Here is a 12,108-nt window from a genome sequence, read left to right as displayed (position 1 = left end):
CTGGCCACACAAACCCAATACAGTTATTTAATTTGGACTTCTCATTTTGCAAAAGATTGGAATAATTTTTATTTGCTACAGACTACATTTATATGTAGTAGTACCTTTATATGTAGGAAAGTATTAAAGCTGGTCTATGGTAGAGAGATAAGTAAAAAATGGCGCCTTCTTAAGTAGAGTTATTCAGCTGCCTTTAGGAAGACTACTTGACTTTTTCTTTTTTTTAGCAGCCATACCTTTAAAAACAAGTTATACAACTGATTAATACACTTCAGTTTTGCTAATAATTTTGACAATCTTCAATTTTTTGCTAATATCAAAGGTCAAGGTTTTTTATCCTTCCAGCTTTCTGAAGGAGGTCTCTTGAGACTGCTTCAATGTAGTCAAAGTGATGAGTTCTTAAAAAACAATATACCAGAGATTTGAGCTAAGGAGTGGGATTTTTTGATACGCTACGTCAGTTAAATAAGAGGCAATCTCGACCTGGGAGTCTTGCATCACCMTATCCCAGGGCAGGGCATTCCCTGAGAGATCCCATTGCACCCACACTCCCGTTCCTCGATGAGCTGACATTTCTCAGGGATGCTCGTTACTGCCCTGCCAAAAATACYGACTGTAATAATGGTTAATACTGAACTTCCTCTTTTATCGCTTGCCAAAAAGGCCTGTTCAGGATTCAACGTGTGAGGGTAAATGCAGGCTCCGTCAAAGCCAGTTGGAGTTTTGCCATCAACTTTGATGGGGTCAGGATTCCATCCGTCATGTCTTATGGGTAACATAATACAATTTCTTCAGGAAGCCAAATGTGAGCTCTGATGTAGCGGATTGCAAAACCCATTATCCGAGTCCTTCACTCAGACCAAAATTTGACTCACTGCCTTCAGTGGCCTGAGATGTAATGACACCCACTGCTCTTCCCTGCTGCAGATCTGTGGTGCTGCTTGCTCTTGCAGAGGCAATTCTAATGTAGTATTCTGAAATGCCAAATGCCAGCAAAACCTCTTAAAGGTCTACATACTGGTGGGACAAGAATCTTAATTTTAGATACAGGGCAGCCAGTGAAATCAAATACAGGGTTRTCCACATGTATAGTTTAAGAGACATCAGCATTCTGCTCTTAATCTGTGATCTTAAATAATTGATTAATTAACAAAGAGATTTTCAGTGTGTCTTTGTGTTAAAGCATTTAATTTAATAGAAGACAGGAAATGCGTTTGTTGACAGTAAAATTAAGAAAACCCATAACATAGAAAAAATAATATAAAAAAAATCCTAAATAAGAAACAGTAAAATCTTTAACACAAGTAAAGCTGGAAAACATTTTTCATCCCAGAGTAAGAATCTGTGTTGAAAGGAAAATATAAAGGTCACTGAATGTTACCTGGGAAAAAACACATGACTATGCAGTTTTCTAAATGGCATTGTAATTAACATTGTCATTTTAATTTAGAGCTAGTGTAGCATGAAACATACAGCCTATAGGTCCTATGGCAAAACAGAACAGCTGAGAACAAAACAGGCTAGAGAAAGAAGAGAGCAGCCGTCCCTCTAGCTGGATGTTCATGAGTCTTGTGCAATGTGTCCTTTCACTGATTCTTCTTGTGTTCTGCAATATTATCTGTCAAACAAATTAAAAGCCAGGGAAAACCAACTCTTTCCCTTTCTTTTAATTTCTTCACCTGCCATTTAGTTTTTTTATTATTTTTTATTATTATTTCAGGTGAGCTTAGTTTTTCTTCCCCCCTCTCAGTTATTTTGATATGATCAATGCAGGGGACAGAGCTGCAAAAATAACCACATAGGTAATTCTGAAGTCTGTATCCAAAATTGGGGAAGTGCATGTGCAGTGGGGAGCCCTGGCATTAAGAGTGAATTTAGAACTCAGATTTTATACAGGTAAATCAGTAATACCACATACAAACAGATGCACACATTACCAGGGAAGTTGCTTGCTTACCATATTTCATTGATTTGAAATAAGTCTGTTGATGACCCTGCAAGTTGCTTCACTGTTTAGAAGTAATTGTTTTGGCATGGCAGCAGTTTGTTTTTTTTTTTGTTTGTTTGTTTGTTTTTTGGGGTTTTTTTTCACTTTTGCATTTGTATTAAGATGGTAAGTGAATTTCTGTGCCTTTAGAAGTAAAAGACTGAAAATAAGTTATCTTTGTTTTTTTCTATAGGTATTAATAGCAGCATATCTGCTCACKGGTACTGTTGGTGTGGAAGTCTGGCAGAAACCTTTGCTGTTTGGTTATTACATTACAGATGTATTAGTAATCCTGCTTATAGGTGAGTGTCCAGATCTATGCAAAAGTGTACTGCTTTTTAATTATTTAGATTTGATATTTTTTAYATTTGCCTCTTTATTTTGTTTTACTTTTGTAATTGTTGTCTAGTCCAAAAATACTCAAGTAGAGATGATTAAAAGGGCTAATACTGGAAAGCTTTTAAAAAGTAGATAATTTTGGAAATTTTTTTCCTCACTGAATTACTATCTGTTGCAAACAAAAAATATAGAAAATACTCCTTATCTGTATGTGCAGTTCAGTGCAGTGTKCTGGCTGGCTGGGCTCCCAAAGTCTCAGGAGCTCCTCATGTTGCTCAGGTAAAATGTCACTTACATTTATGTATATTCTAAGTTTAATGTTTTGGCCTGGAGCACACTATGTTCCAAAACATTATGAATAGAAGGAATGAAGACATGATTTAAATAACCTTAGATACACAACTGTAAATATGAATAAAAGCCAGGTGGTTTCTAAGCTCTTCTTTAGAATTCCTTTCCAAGCAGAAGAGATTCATTTTTCATACAGAACAAGAGCTTATTTGCTCATTATTTGATACTGTCAGTGTAGTTTGAAATGAGCACTGAATTTTTTTTGACTGCTATATCAAGAGTGAGAATAAGAGCAGTTACATTTTAATGAGTTAAAAACGTACAAGTTTTAGCTAAAAATCTGTGTATGCAAAATGGCTTTGAAGTGTTGCTTAGAAGGTGAAGAAATTAGCATATGCATTTTGGAGATTTTTATAGGAGCATACAAGTGGTGAGAAGAGGCACCAAAACATTGTTTGATACAAACACTCTGGGCTTGCAGCCCAAGAAATGTCTTCTGCCCTTGTGCCAAATGGGGGGCTTGGTTATAGGTGCTCACCCCAGCTTGATCGGAGCCATTTGAGCATTTGGGGGGGACTTTGAATCCATTGCCCTGATTTGTGCTCTCACCACCCTGTCCTTTGGCAAGGTCTTCAGCAGGTACCACCTCCTGCCCCAGCTGTGCTTCCCAGAATCTCCAGGTTAGAAAGAACCCTGTGCTCAGGCTGTGCTTTCTAAGGGCAGTGTRTGCAAGGATTTGGTTTTGTGCTTTACTCAGAACGTAAAACCAATGATGTGTAACCAAGATTATACAATCTTTCTCTAGTCAGGCCTGATTTAGGCACTCTGAGGAAAAAAAAGAAAGGAAGGGATAAAAGGGACTGCCTTTTCAGTAGTCAGTGAATTATCATCTTGACAGAGGTGTGGCTGCAGGCAGGGAGTGATTTGTGCTCTTGAAGCAGCACTGCAYATCCATGGGAGATGGATGCTGGCTCACCCACAAGGGGCAGGTAGTGTTAGGGGCTAGCAGGGGCCCACTGAACGTGCTTGTTCTGTGCTGCACGCATCAGTGCTTTGCTTTCTGTCATTAAGGAACATGACAGCCTGTTCAGGGAGTACTCTGATGGCTTCCCTTGCACTTGGGAAACCATGGAAGAAGGTTTAATTCAAACCTTCAGTAGGAATATTTATGGAAGGGAAGCATTTCAGTGTTATCAAATGTGCAAACGTGAGCATCCTTTTTCATACTCTACCAGAACCAGCTGCAAAGCAAGGATTGATGGACTGCTCCATTAGCATTAAAAAAGTACTGCTTCTGTCTTCTGTGGTGTGCTTGTATGAATGGATCCGTGAGCAGATTCTTCCATCATTATCCCAAGAAGAGTAGGCTTAAGCAGGAGTAAAAAGGTTTCTCTAAAAACCTTGTCTCCGGAACAACTTTTGCAAGTTAATTAAAGTTAAATGTAGGTTTAAAGTATGGAATAAACAATCTTGGTGGACTTTTTATTACAGAATCATCACAGTGCTTATTAAATCACTTAAAAGCAGATACTAAATTTAAATACTGAAAAAGTAGAATCCTTCCACTAAGGGTCATGCTGGTCCAGAAGGCACTGCCATATCATGTTTGAATCTCAGCTCAGCAGTAGTGGTTGGGGTGGTTATCATTGGATAGCCAGTGTAGAGTGACTAGGGATATATAAAGCTTTTAGGAGCTTGTGGTCAATTGCAGAACCCCAGTGTGACTGCAGAAAAGGTGCCACTCTAACCTATCCCAAGGGCCAAGCAACCAGCAAGATTCAATTATTCTCTCCTTCAGAGAGATTGCAGCACTGGTGTTTTGCTCAGACAGAACCATTTGTATTGGGGAGCCCGCTCTGGCTCGCTCAGTTAAATGCCTTTGTGGCTGGTTAAAAACAAAGTGTGCCTCTGATACTCTTTACAAGCTGGTTTCTGAGGATCCTGAGAGGAGCCATTAAACCCTAACAGGCTGTCCTTCACCATCTGATGGCATTTAGTAGTCACTAGTGGTCCTTCTAACAATGAACCTGTAGCTGCTCCATCAATACTTAGCGTTTGTTTGGTGCTTTTACTGCTCTGCACACAACAGGARTTCGGCTGCTGAGCCGTCGGCTCTCCGAGAGCAGCTGGGCTTTAGCTCGTACCTTCTGTGGCAGGAAGAAATCCAAACAAGATGCACAAGAGTGCTTTTCAGATGTCTTTCCTGGAGTTTGCTGGGGAAAAAAAATAGCCTGTGTAACCTAAGGATGAACTCTGCGAAAGCACCTCCTCAGGGGAAGCTGTGGGATCACCAGGTGACACTCACTCATCAAAAATAATGGAGTTTTTATCAGGTGCCAGAACACACAAAGATATATATGAAAGTGCAGAATTACTGGTGTTTAGATTAGATGCTTTAGGAAAGAGGGCTTTATGCTTGTTCCTGGGAACCATCTGGCACACTGTGAACACCTGTAGGAAAGCCAAGTCTTGGGCTGCTGAGCAGAGACCTCAGAGGACTACCCTGTGAAACAGAGAAACTTCTGCACAGTATTTTATGGGAATTTGTCAGCTACCCAGCAAACATGATCCCATCATTTTCACTGGCAGTGAATGCAATTCCATCCTTCAGCTCCAAAACACACACCTAGCTGGACCCCAAACCAACAAGGAAGGTCCTTCTCCTGTTCCCAGAGCACGCTGACCTGGCTGCTAGGCAGAAAATGCCTTTTGTCTCCTAGCATGGGAGCACACAGACCCTTTTAAAGTTGTGTGCCTGTGCTCATCTGGAACTAATTACTGCTGCACTCGTCAGGGCTCCCGTGGATGACACTGCAAAAGCTCTCTTGGGATTTAACCACAATTGTCCCATAGCATTATCTGGCTAACTAGGGTCCCTTCAAAGGGCAGCACTGGGGTGAGAGCTATCATTTATTTTCACCCCTCCAGGGCATCCCAAATGCCTAACATTCCCTGTCACTGTGCTATCAGGTTGAGAGCAATATAAAATATTTACAATAAGCATTTTGAAGCAGTCAGTCCTGCACATAAATTTTAGTACCCCAAATGATGCTGTAGACTTCCTATGAAGATTTTCACTGACAGGTAGGCATCTGTAGTTCAGAGAGCATCATTATTAATTGATGATGGTTTCTGTCTCATGTTGCTATTAAATGACCTGTAGGTGCAGGTTCTGCATGAAGCATTTCCCATGTTTGGGACTTTCATACTTGCTCTGTATGAGAAAGATTTTATACTGTCGAATAAAATCTAGTTCAGGTTACAATCCTCTCCTCACTGGGGACATACATCTTACTGGAAATTTCTTTCAGTGTATTAAATTTGTTGAGAATTCACAGAAGGCTTGGAAGTTGTGGTGGGATGTATATAAACAAGCAGTGTTAGCACATCAGCTTCTTTAGGAAAGCAAGTTGGAAAAACRACTCCTGCATGCACAGAAATTTTCCTGTTCCTTCTCTGTATTAATTGCAACCACAAGAATAGCTCTGTGGGAAAAAGATCACTTAAGCATGGAGTAGGTATGTTTTACTTCATCAGGGTGTGGCACATGGTAATTCTGTAATGTAGACATGGTGTCACTTTCGAGTCCACCGTGCGTGGTCAACAGTGCCCACATCATTTGCTGAAGCCTGTGACAAAACTGAGACAAGTTTTCAAAGTGCAGGTTTGACATGAAATGTGAATTGAGTATTAAAATCTGTCAGAGATCCGAAACTTGAACTTTCCTTTAGAGATGGGGCCAAAGCATTTAGAATTTTTTCCTGTTATGTGCATAGGATTGTGTTCTGTGCTGACTTCTGCAGAGTGTTTTCCTTGAGGGTCACTCTCATCTGAGCTACTTAAGTATACAAAATGAGGAGTAAAAACATGAATGAAAAGATAGTAGCAGCAAAAAACTAATGATGGGGCCAAGCTGTAATATTTGAAACGTGCTGATTATTTGAATTCTGTCATAGAGGGAAAGCACAATTATACATCTAAAATAGCGCATTGTCCTTACACTGTGCTACATCCTGTGTGCCAAAGGAGGACAGGTGGGTGTGGGTGTTCATACAGCATCCTGTTCTTTTTTCAGTGTCAGAAAATGTTTAGGAGGCCATGGTCTAATTACAAATTGTTTCTGCCCCATATGGAATGATGTCATTCTGTAGTGATCTCCTATAGCTCCCATTGAAGTGGCTGATGGCTCTGCCCTAGTGAGGAACTTGCTAAATGATTAAACATTAAGTGATAYGTTTTCAAAATGTTATTGCTCCTACAGGCTTTGACCAGCCCTGTCTGCAAAGTGTGATTAACATGGGTTGGCTTCTACATGTCTGTCACAAATTTAACATTTTTAAGGCATTGTTGTGACAGATTGTACGAGGCTTCATTGAAGTAAAGGGTGTGAAATACTCACCTGTCACTTGAGATATATATTTAAGGAGCCGCTGAGTTCATGCTCAGAGTAACTCATCTGAAGCAGTCAGAACAATAACCCAGAAAAGCAGAGAGCTCAAGGCCAGAGGCACAGYGGTGTCACGGGATGCTGATTACAGGTGGGAATGGGTTCAGCGGTGTTAAGCTGTGAGGAGTCATTTCAGGGCCACTGGGAGCCCCGGGAGAAGGTCAAACAAGGGAGCTCAGCTGGCAGAGCCCTTCTGGAAGCCAGCCTGGGCTTTTCAAATAAAGACAGYGTTTCTCTGGTGCTCAGTTCTTGCTGCGCCCAGAAATAGAGTGAYGTGTGAACACAACCACATCAAAGAAGCAGCTACATCCATAAACCAATTCCTCAGTCTGTACTAAATCCCTCTGAATGCTAATTGTTGTCTTACACCTCAGTTCAAGAGAGATAAATGCAGTGTGTACTTCCTTAGACACTGAAAATAACGTATAAAGTCAACAAGCCTGAGAAACATCTCTTTTCAACAAGCATGATAAAGCATCCCTTTACARTCTTTATACTCAAGAAATATCTTAGATGCTAAGCATTCAAAACCTACATCGACTTTGKGCATGAACAGTGTTTATGTTTACACTGTTCCCTTAATCCTTGTAAAATCATTTCATGCTATGGATTTTGGGTGTATTTTTCAYCCTAATGTATTCAGACTTTAGAGGCTCAATTAAGTCTGCAAATTATATGCTCATTTTCTAAGTTTTTTTTCCCCCCATGACTAAGTGGTTTTAAGYTTGTCATTTTACATAATAATAAAATGTAATTTTATAGTTAATGGACAGCTCAATATGCAATTATCTGTTTGTACAATCAATTAAAAGAGTTGCCTTCTCAAGACATGCCTGAGAAGGTCACACTGCTCCATAAAATGCTTTTGTTCCAGTTACAAGTGCTCCTAAAATGTTCACCTTTTGATGAAACTTCCAGGCACTGATCAGCGTGCTAAACATTCAGTGTGTATTTTCACGTGTCTAACTGCTCTAAATGTACAAGGAATTTGGGAAAAAACCCATGGAAAAAGTATTTAAATATTTTCCTTGCCTAATATAGAGGCCTGAATATTTTGAATCTAATTTTTCTTGTCTGGTGGCTAAGAAAGGTAAATGATAGCATCCCATTTCTTTACAGCAAGCATTGACTGTGATAAATTATTGATCTAGAGATGGAAAGGCTGAGCAGTGCACTGAAGAAGGCCATGTGGAGGTGTTGAAGAATGAGAGAGGAGAGTGATAGTGTTTAATTCATGAGCTGAAATGCAAGTAGAACTGCATACTGTTAGAGAGTTGGCCAGCTTCTACAACATGCCAGAAGAAGGTCTGCACTGACCTCTTCCCTGCCTCCCAAATGGGGTGAATACTCTGGGGAGTGGTTTTTTTTTTTTTTTTGGTGGGGAGCACAGCAGGGATTGTACTTTCCTGAACAAATTCACACAATTTCCAGTGCGGCGTTCACCTMAAATTGCATCTCTGTACTCGCAGACTCATTTTTAAATTTTTGAATTCTTGGCTATCAGGAAAGCCAGTTCTTAACAAATAAAATTTCAGTGCTTTTCTTAGGACAGATTAAGGATGATTCACTTGTCAGGAACTTWCCAGCAAAGGGGATTTATGATTGCAAAGGTGTGAAGAAGATAAACAGCTAAGATTGTCCTTCCTTTGAAGCAGTATAACTTGTTTAGTGGTTTAGGTGCCTTGGAGTCTCTTCTTTATTTARTGGTGTTTACAGTCTGAGCTTCTGTGTTTTCAGAAACGTGGCTACCTGCATCAGGCTGTTTGCTTTGTCTGAGCTCCAGCATGGGGCTGCTGGGTACTGAAACAGCATTTTCTGCAGCTGGCAGTAGTGTCAGCAGTTTGKTTCTGGCCATACCCTCTCTTTCTTTACAATGGCCAAGTCTGTATTTTTCAGAAATGCCTGAATTAACTCAGGTGCAACTGCCCCAGTAACTGCAGCATGCCACCGCCTGCAGGTCATCAGTAGTCTTTGAATTTAGTTACATGAGAGCTTAAAATGCATTCACAGAATTAAAATATATTGCTGTTAGTCCATGTGTCACTGTGCCCATGGCACATGGGTGACCAGGTGCCATGGTATCCATCACATGCTAGCTTTTAAAATTTGTTAYTAATTTACTCWGCCATATCACACAACAKCTTATTRRTTTGGAACTGGATTTGAAARCACCAAATRAAATCTAAAATTATMATTAAAGTGATGGGAATTACCTTTAAATCTCTTTTACACACATGTATATACTCATATATATTTATATATACGCATGCTTCTATGCATGTCTGTGTATGCATCTGTGTACTTTTATATATATATATATATTTGGAAAAAGATAATGCCTTCATATCTTCACTTCTGATATGTCTTTAATCCTGAACTTCTGAATGCATTGGGATTTGTTTGTTTGTTTATGATTATATTTGACATTTTTTAATATGGAAAAAATAATTCCCGATTAAGAGCTTTAAAAATGTTTATTTCTCTGAAAAGGGAGTCTACATCGKGCAAGACAGAGGACTGATGATAGGATTGTATCTAAAGCTGARGATTTGGGCTTGATACTTTCAGCCTAGCGTGACACAAGAATTCCCTGTGTGTATCTGTGCCACCCATCTGCCTTTTGGTAGTTGTGATTTGGTATTTCTGCCTTTAATATAGGCCTGTGTTCTTACAGCTGGGTCTTGGATTTTAAATCAGCTGAAGAATGGGAAAATACTAAAGAAGAAACTAAAACATACTGGAAGAGCAGTAGTACTTCTAAGAACAGTTGGGGAATTCTGTTTTCTGTAATGAGTAAAAAACCATCTAATGTGCTAAAATTGGATTTTTTTTTAATAAAAGATGCACTTTTAGGACATTAAAAAGAAACAAAAAAAGCTTCACTATCATCACTTKGGCAGTGCCTGGGTGGCTGAGGGCCAGAGAGCCAGCAGTGGGTTTGCTTTTCAGGCTGCACCTTTTGTTCCTCACAGCAGCAGGGAATGGCAGCAATGCGGATGCAGCAGTTTAGCTCCTGGGCACAAAGGGATCCTTAATGCCAATTAAAAAGCAGACTTAATGACTACCAAGAGCAGCCCCCAAGCCAGGCCTCCTTAGCTAAAAAAAGATGGGAAAGCAACATGTTGTAGGAAATGATGGAATTCAGAAAATCCCATAAGAAACAGGATAACACCCTTTGCTTTCCCTGCTGCATCCTCAGCTCTCTTGCTGTACTAAAAGCAAAGTCGTGCAGCAATACAGGGGAGCAACTGGTGGAACTGCCCTGTTTGGAAAGTGGCTTTTTGCGAGCTGGGGGACTGTTTGTGGTCARTGTGTTATTTCTAACTAAAATGGCACTTCATAAAAATAACAAATTGTTGGCAACCATTGCTCTTTGAATTCTATTTCTAGTTCTAGTCTCTATTTCTGTTCCTCTCGGTTGCTTTTCTCCTAACAAATCAAACTTTAGGATTGCAGCAGGAAATTTAGATTTAACCTCAAGAGTCAATGTTTTGTCTCATGTCTGCTCTAATGTGATGCAGATGTTGGAACTGCTGTACGTAACTCAAGATTTTATTGAACTTGCTCTCCCTGCCTAATAGGAAACATAGCTAACTGGAGTGCACATTAAACACAGATCACTCTGAAGGCACTAAGCCTATGAATTTTAGAACTATATTGACAAAATACTTGGGATATTAMTTCAATTGCACATCCTTCAGCTGTTTGATAGTTCGATAGTTTCTGCCGTGGTGAAGAAGCAGAGCTCTTTATCTTAATGGTTTTAAAAGGCAAACCCAAAAAGTAAACATGAAAATAATGCCATACCTGAAATTATTTACAGGCTGGCTTTTGTTTTTTCCCCCAATTCTTTGTTTCCTCCTCTTTAGCAGATAACCAGAAAGACTGAAGGGATAGATTATCTATTGCATTCCTTTTTACTTCTTCTCTTTTCCTGATCTCCACTATTCTTTCTTTTTTTAATTTACCTTCTCTTGGGTTTCCACTGTGACCAGAGCATGCTAAGCATTTGGGTATGTCCTTGTTGAGGACTGAAGGGTAAACACTGACTTTTCTCAAGACACTGCTATGTCATGTTGGCCCCAGTACAAAGTCATCTGAAATCAGCTCTTTCCTCTATTCATTTCCCACCCCCCATATTGCTAATAATGAGATTAAAGTTGTCTTCTTTTCCATATGGGCAGCACRCTGTGTTTCTTAAATGGGATGTTTTAGGGCAAAACCAGAAGGTTTAGCACATCAGAGTGCTTTTCTTGCCCATAATAAAATAGGAATTATGTATTAATCGAGCACACCAAATCCAAGTCTCCTGCTCTAAAATAAAAAACCTGTGCAAAAATGTGCTATCCAGAGCAAACTCCAAGCAGCAAATCAAACAGGGAAAAGCCCTCAATGCGCAAAGGTGGGGGAAAAATATAAACCAAAGGGCTCTACAGGGAAGGACCTAGATTAAAAAAGTAATATGTATTTTCACCTAGTTAGGGCTGACTCATACTGYGGCCTTTTTTTGTTTAAGTCTCAAACCTGTTGCTCCTTTGACTTTTGGGTGCACCAGTGTATTTTGGATGTGGGTTTTAGAGGAAGCACACCTGAGTCTTCAGGCAGCTCTGGGGCTGCTGGCAGCTGTGCTAACACCAGCAGCAGTGCAGGTCGCCACAGCATCAGCAAAGGGGAAACCCTTGTGMTTTGTGGATTAAAGCTGAGCTTCAGAAACATCACAGCTGTGTTAAAATAGAGGTACAAAACTCACTTGTTCAAATGATGGATGTGTCATGAAAATTAATTTATTTCAGTTATTGTATTGCCAAAACAGATTGTTAGTTGATCCTTAATACTTTGAACCATGAACTTATTTAGCTAGTAATGTGAACAGCCCAGTTTGAAGTTTATTGTCTTTCTGTATTCCAATGGAAGGCTTATCAACTTAGCTTTTTTTCTGGATAAACAGCAGCTTATGCAAAGTAGGGCTCTCCTGGGTCCAGCAGAGGAACCTGTATGAAAAAAAATTGATCCTATATATTAGCTACAATCAGAATTGTAAAAA

At 39.8% G+C, this 12,108-nt stretch overlaps 1 protein-coding gene across 2 annotated transcripts in view; it reads left to right on the top strand.

Annotated features, from left to right (window-relative positions):
- The window catches only part of LOC130572948 (ethanolaminephosphotransferase 1-like), a 52,465-nt gene that overhangs the window by 33,000 nt on the left and 7,357 nt on the right, over nucleotides 1-12,108 (top strand). For both annotated transcript variants that reach the window (XM_057365012.1, XM_057365013.1), the window contains exon 6: nucleotides 2,181-2,289. In XM_057365012.1, coding sequence (XP_057220995.1) covers nucleotides 2,181-2,289 — 109 coding nt within the window. The remainder of the gene's footprint in view (nucleotides 1-2,180; nucleotides 2,290-12,108) is intronic.

This window comes from Malurus melanocephalus, unplaced genomic scaffold, assembly GCF_030028575.1.
Source record: "Malurus melanocephalus ecotype Western Australia unplaced genomic scaffold, MMel_1.1 scaffold_46, whole genome shotgun sequence".
Classification (NCBI taxonomy): domain Eukaryota; kingdom Metazoa; phylum Chordata; class Aves; order Passeriformes; family Maluridae; genus Malurus; species Malurus melanocephalus.
This window is presented reverse-complemented; position numbering and strand designations above follow the sequence as displayed.